The 18,734-nt window shown below is 44.7% G+C and overlaps 1 protein-coding gene across 1 annotated transcript; it reads right to left on the reverse strand.

The window, feature by feature from the left end:
- Positions 1-4,646: 4,646 nt before the first annotated feature.
- Positions 4,647-17,885, reverse strand: wif1 (wnt inhibitory factor 1). Its single transcript, XM_036519690.1, has 10 exons — positions 17,747-17,885; positions 17,370-17,509; positions 12,931-13,039; positions 11,163-11,303; positions 8,958-9,053; positions 7,592-7,687; positions 7,294-7,389; positions 5,926-6,021; positions 5,292-5,387; positions 4,647-4,768 (listed from the first exon to the last, which is right to left on the reverse strand). Exons 1-10 carry the CDS (start codon positions 17,883-17,885, stop codon positions 4,647-4,649), a joined length of 1,131 nt encoding a protein of 376 aa, XP_036375583.1.
- Positions 17,886-18,734: the final 849 nt, after the last annotated feature.

An 18,734-nucleotide genomic window follows, 5' to 3' on the forward strand; every position in this document is an offset into this window, starting at 1 on the left:
ACAGCTTGTGCCTTAGCTGTTAGCAGAGGGTTCTGAAAACAGACTGATGTGTCCCTATAATCTCCACAATTCAGCATGTCATGCAGTGTTTTATCATCTCTCTATTGTAGATTAACGTTTGTTTGTATGTATGTTCTGGTATTTGCCTTAAGTCACACAAACTGTGTTAGTGCTTAACTCAACAATTCTTTCAGGTGATAGTGCACCAGAAAGCAATTGCAGCAAATTAAATTTGATGGGTCTTCCTGTTGTTTTTGAAAGATTTTATGTTCTTTTATTATGTGCCCTGGAAAATGCCTTTATGGACTTACATTTCTTTAAAGTATACAAATTTGATTCATGATTGTGACTTTCATAAAAAAATACCAGAGCACGATGTCATATTTTTACCAGACGCGCTCCATATGGGGCATGTAGGGACAGTGGCCTGAGGAGGAAGAAGGGCGGTGGTGTCCCTTCCCTCCTCTTACCCCTGACCTCTCCCACAAATCTCAGCTCCTTCCCCTGAGCAGATAAGCATCTCCTCCTTGAAAACAAACTGTGGGATTATCCCGGCGCTGGAGCTGACCCAGAGCGAGGGTGCGGATCAGCGGGGAGAGAGGGGAGAGGGTCCTGAAGGAGGAAGCGGCACCAGAGGTTTCACACCGCAGAGGAGCACCCCCCCCCCGAACTCGAAATAAAGGAATCCCAACTGCCTGCCCCGCCCCACCCCAGCCTCTCAAAGACGTCCATGTGTGTGTCTCTGGTGGAGATGAGTAGGAGATGCCAATTTAACTTGCCCCCCCCCCCCCCCCCCCCCCCCCCCCCCCCCCCTCCAAACTCCCCCCTCACTGCCTCCAGCCCTGACCCCTTCAAAATAGCTATGTGGGTGGTCCTTTAAAGATGTGCGCTGGCTCTATCTCTCCCAAAAGAGGGATGTGGACCTGTATGCTTCATTAAGAACTCCCCCCCCCCCCCCCCCCACACACACACACACACCCACTCCACCTCTTCCCCCTCTCCCTCCCTGTTCTCAGGGCAAAGCGAGGGGCTTTTGTGAGGCTCTTGGAAGAAAGCCTTTGGAAAGATAAAAGGTACGGTGTCTGAGGAAGCTTTTCATCAGCGGGGCCGGGCTGCTGCGAGCCGCTTCACAGGCCTAACGGGGCCACTCCCCTTGTTTTGTGAGGGGCGCTGGGGCTATTCAAAGCCTCCACTCGCCTCCCGCCTAAACGCGGCCCTCCCTCTCACCTCCCCGCGCTCCCAGGGCTTATTCAGCTGCGGATAGAGCGGTGACATGCGGAGGGGAAGATGGGGACCCGGCGGCTTACCTCCATCTGCTGTGTACAGACCCAGGTGTGGTCCTCCACCAGGGCACGGCTGCCTGGTTTATGCATGCGCACCTTTCACCGGAACTCCCCTCCCCCGCTTTTTATGACGGACTGAGGAGTAAGAAAAACGTTTATCGTGCGCATCTTAAAAACAGCCAGGGGTGATGCCCGGGGTACTTTTTACGGTCTGAGGGGAAGCTGACGAGGCTGAGGCGACAGATGCAGGCCCCGGTTCCTCAGATCTGCTGTGCAATCCCTGTGGAATGGAGGAATGCATTGGAGCCTTCAAGACTGCACTAAGAGTTCCTGATATTTACACACGAGAGCAGCCATCTCCAATCACAATTCAGATACATTTTCAGATTGCTTAACATGTGCGATTAATTTCAGCCATTTTACAATTCATGATAGGAACAATAATACCATCCTTTAATCCATGTTACCCCTCAGTTTTGGTGGCAGGCTGATGCAGAAATTGGGCTTTAACATGGATGATGCTTCAAGCTTAAGTATCAGGGGAGAATTTAACAGCATGCTGAAGTTTTCTTGTGTTTGTAGTTACTATTTATCACTGCTGAGACAAATGCTACATGCCTGGTTTACAAAGGAAATTTGGAGGGGAGAACATATAGGGAATTTAGACAAGGTTTCACCCACAAAGCAATCACATAAACAATGACTTTAATATGGGCCAAGATGAGCAGCATTAATGACAATTAAGGCCATTAATGGTACCATCTTTGTGATATCAGATTGATTAATATGTATTGCTTTTTCATGGCATTCTTTTTTATCGAAACTTAGCAAAACTTGTTCCAGGAGTCATATTAGAATTTACAACATTTAACTTTAATAATTCATTACATACATACACAGGAGAAAACAGAAGAAGCACACTTTTTGTTTACAATATATTAGGCAGTTTATGTGCTGTTACAAATGTTATAAACATTAATTACAAAGACTTAAAATGAATAATTCAAAAGGAATAAAGTATCTGTAGACTACTCTTATCTCACGCTTAATCTAAGACTAAAGTACAACTGAATTTGGTATAGTACTTTTACTATGTGATAAATATTAATAGAAAAAGTGGTCATTAAATACAAAAAAGGTCGTCATTAAATACAAAAGTAATAAGAACCAGGTCATGATGTTTTAATGGTCGTCATGACCATAAGACATGGAGGAGACCACTGACGGTCGCGATGACGTGATGTTGGTTAGAAAAGGAGAAGCTGATGCCACACAGTGATCTGGTAGAAACCTTTAACTGGAATGGGTCTCTCACTGGCATCGAGATGCTTCAGGGGGAAAAAACACCTCACACTGAAGGAAGATGGAGGCTTCTCATCCTGAGGGTCTGGAATGCTGTGATGTGGCTCACGGTCCCCGGGAATTAGAGGGCATACAGCGAGGCTCTTCTCAGGAGATGACTGCATCCTGCCACACACTGAAGCGTCTCCTTTTATTCACGAATGCTAAAAGGACTGTGCTGGGTCTCATTTGGAAAAACAAGGGAATGATTTGAATTTTTCTTTGGCTTTTCTGTGTGTATAATTACAATGCAGCGTAAAGCATATACAATGTGAGTAGCAATTTGCATTTGCAGCATTGACGTGAGTTATGGGAATCCCGCTGGCGATGAGAGGCGTACCGTGCGTTTACATTCTGATCACACAATGGTGAAGTTACGGCAGAGACTGACTGCTTTAAGACCAGTGAAAGTAACCTTGAAGCTCACCTTGAATGGCTTTCTGAAACAACTAAACTTGTGGAAAAGTGTTTGCACGGGCATGTCAAGCTGAAACATGTCGGCATGGCAGGGGCTATTTGATTGACTGTGTACTTGGTATGTTCCAAACAAACACGTTCCCTGGGTTTAGTGTTCAAAAGCTCTGACTTATTATGAATGGCAGTGATGCAGGGAAACCCTTCACAATGCCCAACGTACACCGGTTCAGACTGAAGTGCAGTTTGTGTGCTTTACGCAGGGTCAAGGTGGCCAATCAGAAAGGCACCAATGCGAAATGGATCCATTATGCACAGAGGGATCCCTTCATCTGGATGCCATTACAGTGCAGAGAGCGCTGGGGTTAAAGATTCTGAAGGAGTCACATCCGATCGCATGCCTTCCACAGTCCAGTGAGGACTAGAGCAGGATCAGGTATGAAAAGGTACCCTAAGCTATGGCTGCATTAAAATAACACTCAACTGGGAAACGGGATGTATAGCTCCAGTCTTGATAGAAAACTCATTACAGAAACAAACACTTTTATTAGAAAAACGCTGAGCTTTCCTTTAAGTCTTGATCCCTGTTGTCTCACATGCTGCAGCAGTGCTCTTACGTGATCCAAAAGATGCCCTTAATGTAAAAATTTTAAGTATTGTGTTGAAGTAATGGTAACGCAGGGGAAAACTTATCTTTTCCTCCTCACAAGTTCCATAATCCGTGATAGTAAAATATGTTTATTTCATGGAGAGACCTGGACCTTGCATTGCCTCCTGTGTGTTACATTCAAGACATTTGAAACATATCGGCCTTCGATCGTGGCAAGTGGAGCCGCAGCTCGGACACGTGACTCTAAAATGAAGATTGCCCAGGTTTGCTTGCGGAGCCCACCAGCACAATGCGGAAAATGAATCATTTTTCTTTTTCAAATGCGGGAGACTTCAAAGCAACATCCCCAATCTCTTTACAAAAAAAAAAACCCTGTAACAAAACAAACTGAGTTATCCCAAAATATTTTTGAGGCAGTCTGTTTTGTTTGAGTGTGAGCATTATGAATCCTGAGACCTGGAGTGGCTCTTTACAACATCACCCCAGCCTTTCTCAGATGACTACAGCAAATGAGGCTTGAAAAAGACCACTTCAGAGGAAGCTTTCAGCGAGCCAAGTTGGACTAAACAGGAAAAAACAAAAACCGCAAAAGCAATGGGAAAACAAACATCAATGGGGAATGAATGGTGTGTATACAAAGCCAGTGATGGAAGAGTGGGGCCTTATGAAGCCCCTCAAATGGGTGGAGTTGTCATATGTTGCCAACGACTCACTGATCTGAACCAATCTTAGTGTCCTGCCAAGCACAGCAGAGTACTTTGACTGGTTGATATGAGTCACTGATTGACGGCATATGGTAGCTCCACCCATTATGGGATTCGCTCATCTATCACTAGAAAAAGACCTGAAGGCACAAACAGAGAAGTATTTGAATGACTGGTTGGGCAGGAGTGACAGGGAAGGGGCTAGATGGAGTGAGCAGGGGTTTGAAGTGGAACCTTACTATAAGGCAGGCTACTGTAGGAAGAGGAGTGAGGGTGGTCTGACGTGACAGGCGCTCATACGATGTAGTTGGTCTCGGGGGGGCTGCTGTTGTCGCCCATCTCTTTGGCTTCTTTGGGTGAGGTGGGGTGCTGCTTGTGCTTGGGTCCTGAAGGCCGCATAATGCCCCCACGGTACCCTGGGAAGCAGGAGGAGTGAGATCAGAGACAGGAGTAGGGGCATCTGTTACAGATCTGTGTTTACCTTTTGGGTTGTTTACACTGAGGCCAGCTTTTGAGAGCAGGCCTCATTCTCACTTTTCACAGTTATATGACATCATCAACAGCTTTGTTCTGCCTGGGAGGCGACTGAAACGTTCACCGCATTCAAAGTCAACAAAGTCCAACTAACATGAGTGGAGTTTTGGAGAAGAAATGCCCAGACGCCTCTGGTTTTACATGTGATGTCTTGCTGATGCCTCTTTAACGGTGTATTAGCAGAGCACACAAAGTGGGCCATGAGGACCGCCAAAACAAGGAGGCAGAGAGGCCATTAAAACCCCTCCGGGGGGCTTTATCTTTTATGTGGGGTTCTGTGTGGCAGAACTAACACTCTGGACTATCGGGTTTCGGGCGGATTACACCCGCCTGCCGATCTGCAGGTGGCAATTACCGGCGGGGGCATGGGAAAAGGGGCTGGGCCGGATCGGGTTTCTCGCTTACTCTTATTGCAGTGGCGTCCGTGCCAGCCGTCCCTGCACTGACACTTGTTGGGCTCGATGCAGGTCCCGTGGGCACCGCAGCCTGGCTCGCAGACAGCTGCACACACACGCACATACACACACACACGCACGCGCGCACACACACACACACACACGCAGAGTAGGGATTAGCCTCCTGCAGCACTGCACCAGGAAATGGAATGACATCATAGGCAGCATATTGTGAGATGTAGACTGCTGCTGCGAGCCCTGCTCGAATTTAACCTCGGAATCTCCCTCGGTGTGGAGATGAGCGAGCCCCCCACAGGGCGCCTCCTGTTTGTGCCTGCTGCAGCTGTGGCTCTGCCGGCACATGTGGCCCACATGCCGTGAAGCGGGGTGCTGTCAGCTCCGGTCGCCCGGCGCCTCCCATCACACTTACATACATGTGTACGACCTTAATCACCATTTCTCACTTCATCACTTCAAGATGCACCGTTCCCACAAACTGGGTTAGCCATGGAGCAATATCAGAGAGGCTGTGGTTTAAGCCACAGCTCCGTTAAGTACTGCGACGTGGGTACGGGCGGACGTGGGTGGTCCGCCTCCACCAGGCTTGTGCACGGCGGTGACGGCGTTTGGAGAGAGGTCCTTACCCTTGGAGCACAGGTCTCCGTGGAAGCCCTTGCTGCACTTGCACTTGTTCCTTCCTGTACACTTCCCTCCATTCCGACAGGGCTGGCGACATTTACCTGGGCAGGTAGGACACAAAACAGGGAGCTGTTAATTCCTCTGGAAAGTACACCAGGATAAACTGTGGACATTGTTAGCGTTTAAATGCATTAAAATTGTTAACAGTCCTTGTAGTCTTGTTTCTGAAGGGCGTTGCACCTATAGATTATTGTCCTTGATTTATGATATTCGTGCATATAATACTTTCAGTTAGATATCCTTCATCTTTTTTTGTTTCAGTTTGTCAGGAAGTGAGGACAAAGCCTCCTGAAATTAGAGAAAAGCTACTTCCATTTAGCCTCTCTGACACGCAAATAGAAGGTCATAAAATCAATGATACCAGTGTTCACACACTGAACAAATACAGTGAAGGTGTCAAGAGATACTCAGTATGTTAAAAAGAGATCACAGGCATGGGTGGATTGATCTTTTTAAAACACCGGAAGGTTCTGTTACACCTGCATATTTTATTAAGACAGACTAAATTTCAATGGTTTCTTTGTACTCCTCATACCAATGACATTTATACCCATGGAAAAAAAAGACAATTGGCAGCCACCTTTAAAAAAAGAAGCTTCACAGGACACAGTAAATTGTTAAAGTTCCTTTCAAGGCAATTCACGGAAGCTTACACAATGCTAAAGATAATCAGGTTATTGAAAAGGGCTGTGTCCAAAATAACTGATCAACTGACTCCTCATGACAGTACAAAGTGTGCTGTGCATGACAAACAAAGTGAATATCAGCACTGGAGTTTTCAGAAATTTCCTGTGCCTCAGTACAGAACTGAATAACATTTACACAACGCTGGTTTAGGTACGCATGGAAGGACTTTCCAAATTACCGCTGGCCCGAGAGCACGCCTCTGGAGTTTGTTGGAAGGTTGTGGCAGAGTCTGTTGAATTGGTGTTGTCAGCACTCTGACAACTTACTTGTTATAAAACAAATTTACAGTAACAGAGGTAATAAAGAAAAATAAATATTATTACAATCCTCAACGGCCTGGCACATGCCCACAGGAAGTGGAACTCCAGATGTCCACTATTAATAACATGTCTGGAAATATCACATTCATTTAAACACGTTTTACAGTAGGTACTTAGGCAGTATCTTGCTCAAAGTTGCTAGAAGACAGATTCAAAGCCTGTAGTGTTGTCTTCAGTGCCTCTGTCACCGCACCATGCTACAACCCACAACCACAGCAGAGGAACTCAGCCTCTTCCTAGCAGAGGCACATCAGGGTGGCGTGGTGGGGGCGGGGTGTCACGTGACCATGGTGGGCGGTTACTCACTGATTTCACAGTGGTGGCCCTCATACCCCGTGGGGCAGATGCACTTTCCGGGGTGGAAACAGGTGCCTCCGTTCAGACAGGATGTGCTGCAGTTGGCTACAAGTGGGAAAGAGGAGAAAGACAGATACTCTCAGGAAGCTGTTACAGCGGCATCCTTGACACATGCGACATAAAAGCCCTTCTGTGTGTTTCAAGAGGGGGTATCCTGTTCCCCTTTCTGGGACACATCTCTGCTGAAATGAAGGTCAGATGCAGCTGAGGAAGAGCATGGCGTCACGTTAGGCTGAGCCTTGCTCACCTTTGTCGCAGTTGACCCCGTAGTACCCAGGTGGGCAGATGCACACTCCTGGACTGACGCACAGGCCTCCGTTCAGACACCTGGGAGAGCAAAGGGCTGAGAGAAGGAGAGAGAACGATTCACATGTGACATACTACGTTACAACCAATGCAAGCTGCTGAATCGAGAGGTATTTGGAAAATGATACTGTCTTCCCAGCAGGGGGCAGTGGTGAGCTATGCTCTTGGCTGAGTAGAGGACACCTATACAGTACATGCTACATGCCTGCTGAGATTTCTTTTGTTATAGTTGAGGTCCCATGGTTAAATCTGGGGCTTGAGCTTGTCAATGCTATGAACACAGAGAGTGTCTGCCAGCTGACAGCAATCATCGTCAGGCACAAAGCTAAGATGAACGGAGGTGTATGAGGGTCCAAATAATGATGGATGGACATTTAGTGAGCTCTGATTGGCTAGTCGACACTTGTCAATCAACTTAATGCTACTGATTAACCATCTACTTTGGAGTGGACAAACTCAACAGAACCACACTGATGCACAGTCACCTTAAAATCTGTTTGTCGAAGCAAACCTGTCTTTGTGTTTGCTTTCCTCACCAACACAAAAACACTACATTTTGCTTCAGGTTCAAGAATATATTTTTCCATCTGAATTCATCAAGTAAATAAAGCAACCCTCTCCAAAGGTGCCTGCACACCCTGCTATCAACAGACACTAAGTGAAAACATTTGTCAAACATTTTCAGCTCCTTTATATTGGATTCAACTTGATGAATCACTCCTTAAAGCTGTAAGGATATTATAAACATATGTTTGTACCACCCAAGTAACCTTGTAATTTTTCCAGCCAGGGAAAGTTTTCAAGTTTGCCCAACCTCTTTACTAGGCTTCATGTAGCGTGCTTTGGCATGATGTGCAATATGCATGTAGGTGCTATGTAATTCCTTGTGGCTAAATTGAAAAATGTAGCATAAGTGGCATTAACGTAACTTTCTGAAAATTATACCTGATGGAAATGCATCACGACTAAGGTGGCCCTTTGAAATACAGGGTAGAGGAGGACACTCTCGACACTTATTACTTATTATCTGTCACGTGGTACACTACACTTTCAGGTAACAACTGTTTCTCATTGCTGGAAAATCCTTTTCATCAGCATGGCACGGATGTCAAAACTTGACAACCGCACCTGAACAGGCAATGTTTTCAATTGACCCAACCCAATCATGGCCAGAGAAACACTTTACTCAAGAATTTACTAATTCCAAGCATGGTGTTCAATGACCAATGGACCTTTGTATTATTTGGTATGTTTGTGTGAAGGTAGGTGCTTCAACACGCACATCCAGGTATCCTGTCCAGGTTTACCTTTCTCACAGTGTGGGCCGTAGAATCCATCCTGGCACTCGCACACCTGCCTCTCGTTGCAGAAGCCTCCATTGCGACAGCCGCCGGGACACTTCGCTTTGGAAAGAGGAGTGAAAATGATGGAGATGAGCATTGTGGGGGGAGGTCATCTCTATGGTCCCTCTTTCTAGTAAAATGTCCCTCAAAGCCACTCCATGGAACATCACAACACATCACAACACATTCTGCTGCAGAGCTCTTCGTACCAAAGGTTTTGCAGAGGGAACATAATATTTGCATTCCTGTGAAAGGTTTTGATTGTGAGGTATCTGCTGTAGAGGTCTGGTTTTTAAAGGCAGACCAGTGGGCCTTGCCACAGTATCTTCCCTGTTCTTAGATAGCCCAAGCGGGCTTTGTGCCTACAATGTTCTTCTATGTCTACATACATGAGTCTTGTTCTAAACATGCTCCACAGTGGCCTTTAAAGAGTCTGTCACCAATCTCTGCCCTTCCCTTAGGGAAATCTGCAAATTATAGACTGGTCTGTGTGTCTCGGTCACTTTAGAAAAAAATCAGGCAAAGTTCTGACAGCTCTGTCCCTGTCAGTTCTGTCAAATTTGCTTAAATGGAGGATAGTCTCAGACATGGTGCAGAGTCATTCACTGCACGTAAATGAGAGACTGCGAATGTGACTCAATATATCATGTAATTTTCAGATCAAAACCTTAGTTATTGCTGAAGAGCTGCTGGATGAGGAGTCTGCATGCATGGTGTAGGGTTGAAGTGGGATTAGCTGGACGGAACAGTTGATCCAGGATGTATACAGTACATGTAGGAAGGAGGATGTGGGGTGGGGGCAACTGGGGGGTGTGTGGGGGTGTAGGGGGGTGTGCATGGATTGGGGGGGGGCAAACAGGCTCTCTTGTTCCCATGGTCGCAGCAGCTGGCAGTGTTCACATGACATCATGGGCCAGCAATTGCCTTTGTGTCTTGACGTCCGTTGGCACTCACGTCATTCACAGGCAATTCCAGTGCGCCTGGCCTCGGTGAGGATTAGCAATGGTTAACATGAGCCTCCTGTGCATCGGTGGCGAAATCAAGTGAGACATTCCTACAGCACAGCTAGGCACATATGGATCACCAGCCCCATGTGTTCATTCGGTGTGCTGCGCTGACCAGTTCAGTTCAAACACGAGCACGCATGGGTACCAGAATGTGCAATTCATTCTGGACATTTCAGAAAAAAAAACTCACATGTTAAAAGAAAACAGGAATGAAAAAAGACATCCAAACCATAACTAACGGTTTCAATCACTTCAATTTAGAACAACATCGTTTAGGTGCTGGGAGTGCGCCGCTGCGACGTCGAAACAGATGAAGGAGTGTCATTAATACCGATGCATTAGCGCTAAATTGCCTCTCCTTCCACTGGCGAAACAACAGGAGATCTCTAATTATAAAGAGAGTGACTCTGAGGTTCGCTTGCCGCAAGCCGCAGCGCGGACTGTCTTTCATCAAGAGGGCTGCCGCAAGCCCAGCGCTGAGGTTTCCCTGTTTACGCTCCCAGAGGAGCTCTCTTTTTTTTCCAGGTTGTTTGTTCTACTCGCCGAGGGGGTTCGCCGTTCGGACTGGGAACCTACACTTTAAGCCCCCCCCCCCCGAGCCGCCAGGGGGAATGATTAATGACAGACGAAGTCCGTCTGACACTGCAGAGAATGGACAACATGACAAACGATCCCCTCAATGAGCTGATTACACACCGAGCACACAGGAAGCAGCCAAGACCAAAATAACATTTCCTTCAATTAACAATGCACGATGCTAAAGCTTTTAATGATATGTAGGAAAAGTCAAATCCACCCTGTTTCTGAGGTGTAAGCAATGGTAAATGTTAAAGCATAGATAGTCAGATCTGGATGGTACTCAACGTTGAGCCCGTGCAATAACTATTTTCAATAGATGCGAACACTCTGCATCTCTCTAATTTGAATTCTGACCAGTTTGGCTTGGTACAAGCTGGGAAATATCAGATACACACACAGACAGACACACACACACACACATGCAAACACTGTCTGTTGAATACTGGGTTGTAATGAAGTCACTAAAACAGACCCCTGAGCAGTGTGGATGTATTCAGGAGCTAAGGCTCTGGATGAACTAAGTCCACTCACTCCCTGCCCCGTTAGGAACCCTGCCCTGTACTCAGGTGCCAGTTTCACTCACCCCTCTGGCAGGTCTTGAAGAAGATGGCATTGTGTGGGGTCCTCAGGATGACGTTGCCCCCTGCGTCCATCACCAGGACAGTCACCTCGAAGGCTGCCACCCCGTCCTGATTGCCCAGGCACGGGAAGCCCACCTGCACCACTGAGAGAGGAGGCGGCCATTACCTACTCCGCCCCACAAGGGGGTGTCATGTCTTCACGCCACACAGCTTCAGAGCTGCTAAATGGCATCCAGCCCAATCAAATCTCTCACCCCCTCAGTTAAACCATAGGATAATGCCCTTTTGAGATAACAGGGATAACACTCTGCCAGACAACACCCTCCTGTGTGAATCCATTAGGGGATGACTGAAGAGAAAGCGCCATGGCTTAATGTGAACTTCATAAAGCTGATAAATAATTACGTTAATTTAACTGCTCTACATTTTTCATCTGGCTGGATATGCTCATATGTTATGCCTAATCATCCCGCCGCAATCCAGTGACTCACATCGCGGCTCGGTTCTGTGTGCTGACCCTTAGCCTTCTGTTCATACAGCGAAAACCTTTTGCTTTACGAAACTCCAGTCAATGAGAGAAACTGGCCAGCACCCTTTGCTGCCAGGAAATGTGGTTTTGCTTTGCCATTTTTGTGACATCTGATACTCAGCTGGGTCTTTATAACTGAAGCCTGCGTGTGACCATATATTTTAGCGTGTGTCTTTTCATATTTCTTCCTCAGAGCTGAGCATGTTCGCCCACCAGCTAAACACAACTGGCAAACCAGTGCAAATAATTTCATTCAGGGAAAAACAATGGCCTTCAAAAGATTTGAGTACCATTAATGAAACATGTAACGTAACTTTCAGACGTGTACTTGTGCCAATATTTTGATATGAATCCATTCCCACAGATATGCAATCCCACCCAATGCTCAAGGTCTCTCTAAAGCAGGGGTGTCAAACACAAATTCTGGACAAACACAGTCATCGCTGTTTCTGGTCTGAACCGGTTCCTCGGGGGCTTCATCCGTCTTCACTTTTCAATTTGCTGAATACTTTTCTATCTATCCAGACCTCATCATATTAACAAATTAAAACGTCCCCCGCGTTAATGCTGCAGTCATTCTTTGTATGTTTTCCAATTTTGAAAAATGTTCAGTGTGTCAGATTAAGTAAATAATTCATGCCAATCCATGCAATTATGGGTTTGGACAGCCCAAAAACCAAAGGACAGTTAGCCTTCCAGGAACAGTGTTCCTGGCTGTCAGCTACCAACAGTATGGCGCCATCGGAACTAATGAAGACAACTAGAAAACAGCCTGTGACTCTCCTGGGATCCTGTGTCTAAATCATTAAGCAGAGAACCAAGGCTTGTAATGATATACATTTCCTTACAGTCACTATAACTTCCCCAAGGATCAATACTACTCTAATATTACGAGCATATGGCTCAATGTTTTGATGGATCCTAGCATTTTCAGACTCATAGCACAAGCATATATGCCTTGCACAGTAAATTACCGGCCTCTGCTGGTAATTCAATAGCCAACTGCACAAACCATTCAGAAAGAGAAGGACTTCATCTTTTCTGTTCATATGCTCTTAAAATCAACTTACAGCTTCCCACCAAGTTTATCTGCGCTCATCTTAAATGTCAACACACCCTGGCAATGTGGTATTCTAAAACTGACCTCTACAATACACCAGCAACGTTCGTGCAATGTGTCAGCGATGTGTCGGTGAGGGAGAGGCTGAGGTGGCAGATCTGGTTGCCGCCCCTTGGCTCACCTGAGGCTTTGTGTGGAACTGACCCCAGCAGAGGGACATTGACGGTAGGGTCATCCATGATGTCTTTGTCGAGCGAGCGCAGGGTCTGGAACTCATAGAAGTACTCCGCCTGCAACAAAACATAACACTGCCATCTTACACCAAGGAACAGGGCGATGGATCGGAGCTGTTCATGATGTCATAATTGTTTGTTTCAGTGGGTTTCCTTTCATGTGGTTTGTTGGTTTCCGCCTCTGTTCTATTTCTGTTGCTCTTGGTTCTGGAGGGGAAAAGGACATTTGAAATGATAGTGGTGATGATGACGATGATCGATGACGATGATGATGGTGACAATGATGATGATGATGATGACAACAACTATAATAATTACTATCACCTTGTCATTAGTAGTAGATTCAAAAGTAGTGGATAAAAGTAGTGGAGAAGAAATTGGTAGGTCTTGAGGAAATCACAAACAGTTAAAAGGGTCCACACAGTCCAAATGCAGGAGGGGAGTTCAATTTCACCACTAGGGGGTGCAAGAGAGGAGAAACATCAAGCTCAAGGTCATGGAAGTAAAATTAAAAAATGGATGATAAGAAAAATGAGTCATCTTCTATTGCCATACACAAATAAAGTCTGTCACCATACATAAACCAATTTAACAATAAGTGCTTTAGGCATGAGGTTGAAAGTTACATGGACAATTGCACTAAGCAGTACAGAGAAGCATAGCGGCGCACAGTGTTAAGCAGTGACAACAGCCTGGAGGTAAATAAATGCAAGCACTGACAGGAAGCCAATGAATGGATCAAAATAGAGCAGTGTGAGAAAAGACAAGGAGAGAGACGACAAGCCAAGCAGCGAAATTAGGCATTAATTGAGGATGATCTCCCGTGTTAGAGGAATGTTTAAGAGAGCATTGCAGTACTAAAAGCTCAAAGCTGTTATCAAAGGTGAGCAGTCTGCTTGTCCTCATTGTGCTGAAAGAGTCCATATCCACAACAATCATTTATAGTACTAAGCAAGAACTGAAGGTTTAAAATGCCAGTAAAAAGGACAAATCTCATTTTGCCAACTCGTTCAAGGAAAAATGTTCTATAACTTTTTTAGCTTTTTTGACATATCTATGCAGGTTTTCTCATGGGTCAACAAATTTGCTCCCACAGTCCAAGGAAATGCTGTGTAGGTTAACTGGCATCCTTCGTTGGCATTTGTGTCTTGCCATGGATTGGTGTCGCTCACTGGGGTGCAGTCTTGACCTGTGCCCTGTGCCCTGTGCCTGCCAGATTCATCATACTCCATCCCATGCAGTGATCACTTACACAGTGCCAAGTCCACATACACTTCATTTCTGATAAATAGATACGGACACATAAAGTGACTTTCAGCTCTATAAACATATGATTGCGGGTGTGTATTTAAAACACTGAACAGAAATATGCACACTACAGAATCTTGATGTTTTTAAAGAGGCTCCTAGGTAAACTTGCATAATGTTGTAAATAAGTGTACAAAAAGAAACAAATCAAATGTTGGTGGGCACAGACTGGCTCAGTGCAGGCTAAATCCTAACAGTCGAAAAGCACATCAACTGTGTATGAGAAAAAAGGTCATATCTGTTCCTGAGACATGAGCCCCCCTCAGAATCTCGCGCTACATGATGCCTTCTCACTTTGAAAGATACACACTTGTCAAATAATCGCGTTTGCCTGATTCAGTGGGGTTTCTCTCCCTCTCTGGCCCTCTCTCTTTCTGTCTTGTCGGGTCCTCTGATGTGAACTAAAGCTGGTGGTAGCCTAGGGGCTCAATAGCTCACGCGAGTTCGGTTTCTGTTCAAAAACAGCCCCGTTAATTTCATTAGCCGCGGTGTACCTTGATGGGCGCTCGTTTGCTTTACGCCCGTTCTATAAAATCAAACAGAGCGCGCCGAGGGGGGCGCGGAGAAACAAAAAACCACAAGAAGATGAAAGGAAGGGGGAGATACGATTTTCCGCGCAAGGTTCCTTATGTAAACGCGCGGTACGATGAGAGAAAGTACATTGCACAAGGGAAGCAGCGTTAATCCCGCAGCTGAATAGTAATCAACACAGATAACTCACACAGGCTGACTCCGGCCACGCTTTCCGCCATGGGTCTTTGTTCTTAAGCCTCCGCGGATGGCTTTGAAGTGGGGGTACCAGAGCTCAGAAAAGAGAGGGCCCTCTCTAATTCACCGTCACTGCACGCCGTTTGCGGATTATGATCTCATAGTGTGCAGTGACACGCCGTTTGTTAGATCCAGCGATAAAACGCTGACAAGTAACCCCGCTGAAACATGGCCTTTACTGGTTCCTCAACCAGAATAGATGCAGTGGGTCTGCGGTTCTTTTATTGATTATTGCCGGAGGGAATAGTCAATAGTTTCTGTGCGATACCTTAAATAATATTGAATTAAGGGGCTTTAAACACCGATACCTATGCTTGACATATGCCACGATAATATTAAAAATAATATGAAAAACCTTAAATTTACATTCATGTCTTCCTGAGCAGGACAAATTTGCAAAGGATAGTTCCAGGACTAGGATAACACTTAATGATGTCCCATTTGGGTCAACATTTACCTTTCGGGCTGCATGTTTGCGCCCTCTTGTGGTCAGAAACAGCATCAAAAACGCACAATTAAATATATATTAAAATTTATTATGTGACTTGGAAAAGCAATTCTTTCACGGACGTCCTCTCTGCATTGCCACGTTGATTCATCTGACGTTAGAAGACACTGAACTTCGTTGCTGTTCCACTGCAATTACCACAATAACTCATGTGCAAGAACAGGAATGAGCTCAAAATATAACTAATTAGGCAACTTCATAGGCATAAGCAACCTAGCCTATAAAACGGTCCATTGTCAGTACTGAAGAGTAGGTGCCTAGGGAAGCCACTCCTCCTTTCGGCGAAAGTGGCATTAAAAGGCGTGAATAAATTATAACATGATGAAGGGGAAGGTGTAAAAATAAACACGTTTCACGCACAGATATCTGCGGCATATGTGCTGCTGCTGGTGTCATAATCCTAATTTAAAGAAAGATGTGCACTCACGTCAGGTTTGTGGGGGGCATTGTATGAGTGAAAAATATGAAAAAATGAAGACATATATATATGTAGAGAGAGAGAGGGACTACATTTGATTTCATTGTCAGTGCTGCCCAGTAGCCCACACATGGATTTCATCATTAATATTTTACTAGGTACTAGCTGGAAAAGTCACAACATATGACTGCAGGGTATACAGCGTGGGGTACACAACCACTTTACAACTCTTAATACCAAAACTCTTATTAATAACAACGATGATAAACGTACAGCAACATGCGCAAGGCGATTTCAAAAGGAACTTTCCCCCTCCAATAAAGCGCGGGTTCTGGCACGTGTCTGAGAATTTGACCATTGTTTTCTATGTGCATATGGCCCAGATGGCTGGCACATGCCTGGCGCATTAAAAGGAGAGGGATCTCGGCAGCATTGCGCTTTGATCCTCAGCGGCTTGTCTACAACACCAAGACGTAAAATACCGCAAGGGAAGGGATTCGGAATATTAAGACAGAAACAAGAAGGGGCGCTCAGTTTGGCCGTCTTCAAAGAATCCGAGCCCTCATAGGTTTTGCACAGACTTTCGCTTGTTCTCGAGTTAAACCTCCCATTTCGGATATAAATGCGGAGAGAAAAACAGCCCCATTACGTTTTTGCATGTGAATGTACATTGCATATTGTATACGGCTGCATAAGAGAGATATTGACATTTCCAATACTTTAGGAGGAAAACGACCGCACAAACGAAAATACACCTCTTACATTTTCGTTACATTTACTTTATGCTTGAACCCGAATCCGCCAGTTGATGGACGGGTAGAGCCACTTATTGAAATATAGGATTCTATGAAAAGATAGGCCACTTGACCATTCTTATACATATTTTTATGAACGAAGACAGTGTATATAGGGAGGCCTTCTTAAAGTCAACAGTTTGTAAGCAATACGAAGTAAAATAAATAAAACGGAAGCGAAAGCAATAAATATACACTTATTCTGCACTGAAATAAAACAAATGGCTGCGAGTACGATTAGACTTGACTATCGTATGCCGTATATTATTAAGCTGAATGATTCGGATGTGCGCTAACAATAATGCACATTTTCGTAATACATTTGATAATATTACGTTAAAAGATGTATTCCAATGAAACACTGAAAGGAATAACTTGACCTATTACCACTCAGGCATATATCGTTACACTGGTTGTTGGCAGTGCTCTTAATCTGTTCGGTTTTATTCAATAATTTAAAGTTGCACGATTGTCCTTAGCAGATTTCTAATATTTTAAGAGGCCTACAAATGCAGAATGGAACAAGTAAAAACGAATCTCGTCACAGCCAGGAATTTTCGTTAATTAATAATAGAGAAAAGGATATCTTACCTGCTCCGTGGCTTGCCAGGTGAAGTTCACGTGGTGGATACTGACAGGGATTGCGGGCATCCTCTGCTGAGCTTTCCTGAAGTCGTGGGTGAAAGGAGCCATTTTACCCTCTGACACAATCAAAATATCTTCCTCAAAACCTGTTGAATGAAACGATACACAGAAACGTTAGCCTATTTAAACAAGTCGCAAATCTGAGCAAACCGATGACCACATGTAAACCTCCTTACATGTAACACGTACAATCGTACATGCCACCATTCCACGTTGATAAAAAAAAAGAATGTCGACTAGAGCGATTTACTCGTTATTTTAGTGTTTTCCCTTTACATGCCATTATGAAACCTACATTGAATGGCATTTAGCAGCGCATTTACCAATTAGGACTCTGGCTTGGTTGGCATCGATCCACATGTACAAACTGCCTTGATCCTGCGCAGCCTCTGCTATCAAAACCCCCAAAAGTAGAAGAAAGCATGTTTTGGTCGGGGACCAAACAGGTGTCTCGATAGCCATTCCGCAAAGTCTACCGAAAGGCGCGCTAAACTGGGGGAAAGTCGCGGCACTTTTTTCCCGTGCTAAGGTCTATACAACACTGTACTCTCTCCACCGGGTGCCGACCGAGTCGATAGAATGAAATGCCCGAGCCGTGCAGTGCGCTACTTGTAAGAGGTTTCGCAGTGCGGGTCTGACCACAGGGTGGCGAAGTGAACCCGACGTACAAATGTGCGACTAAAGGTTTTAAAAGACATAATATGAAGTTTGGATCCGAACTGTGTGATCTGTATTTTGTATAAATTATTTGGCAACAAATCACAGTATAACTTGTGTCATTCCCAAATCTTATTTTCTTATTCAAATGATTAATTTCCTAGAAGGACATTAGAAACTGTTCGACATTGGCACTTTGAAATAACCTTTTCCTTGTTATGACACGTTCATATATTAGTTCGCGAACACATGTAAAACGCTAATACGACATTTTATGAAACAATCCTTCAGAAAAAACTGAATCCTGAAATCAAAAATAAAAAATTAGGAAAATACGTTCGCATGTTGTATTGCATACATTTAAAATCACTTTAATGCGTTATTTTACACGCACTCTACAAAATACAGATATGACAAAATGTATTCCGCAATAAATGTGCACAATTAAATTAATTAAAGTAAAAATAATAAAATGTGTGTTCCATGTTGACATACATTAAAATAACAAAGTAAAAAAAAAAAAAAAAAACATGATCCATTTTCACTTTGGATCCAAGTTTTGAACTCCGGGTCTCCAGTGTAGCCTATTTCTGAAGAGAAAATGTTGAACTCCATCTATGATGACCGAAAACTAAAAAAAAAATATAGCCCTAC

Source organism: Megalops cyprinoides, chromosome 25, assembly GCF_013368585.1.
Source record: "Megalops cyprinoides isolate fMegCyp1 chromosome 25, fMegCyp1.pri, whole genome shotgun sequence".
In the NCBI taxonomy this organism is placed as follows: Eukaryota; Metazoa; Chordata; class Actinopteri; order Elopiformes; family Megalopidae; genus Megalops; species Megalops cyprinoides.

Excerpts from the sequence above, each read along its gene's own strand:
- wif1 (XM_036519690.1), bottom strand. The coding sequence starts at position 17,885 with ATGGCTATCGAGACACCTGTTTGGTCCCCGACCAAAACATGCTTTCTT. Across the intron at positions 7,688-8,957 it reads CGGCCCACACTGTGAGAAAG|CCCTTTGCTCTCCCAGGTGT; the intron begins GTAAACCTGGAC and ends TCCTTCTCTCAG. Across the intron at positions 6,022-7,293 it reads GGGCCACCACTGTGAAATCA|GTAAATGTCGCCAGCCCTGT; the intron begins GTGAGTAACCGC and ends CTACCTGCCCAG.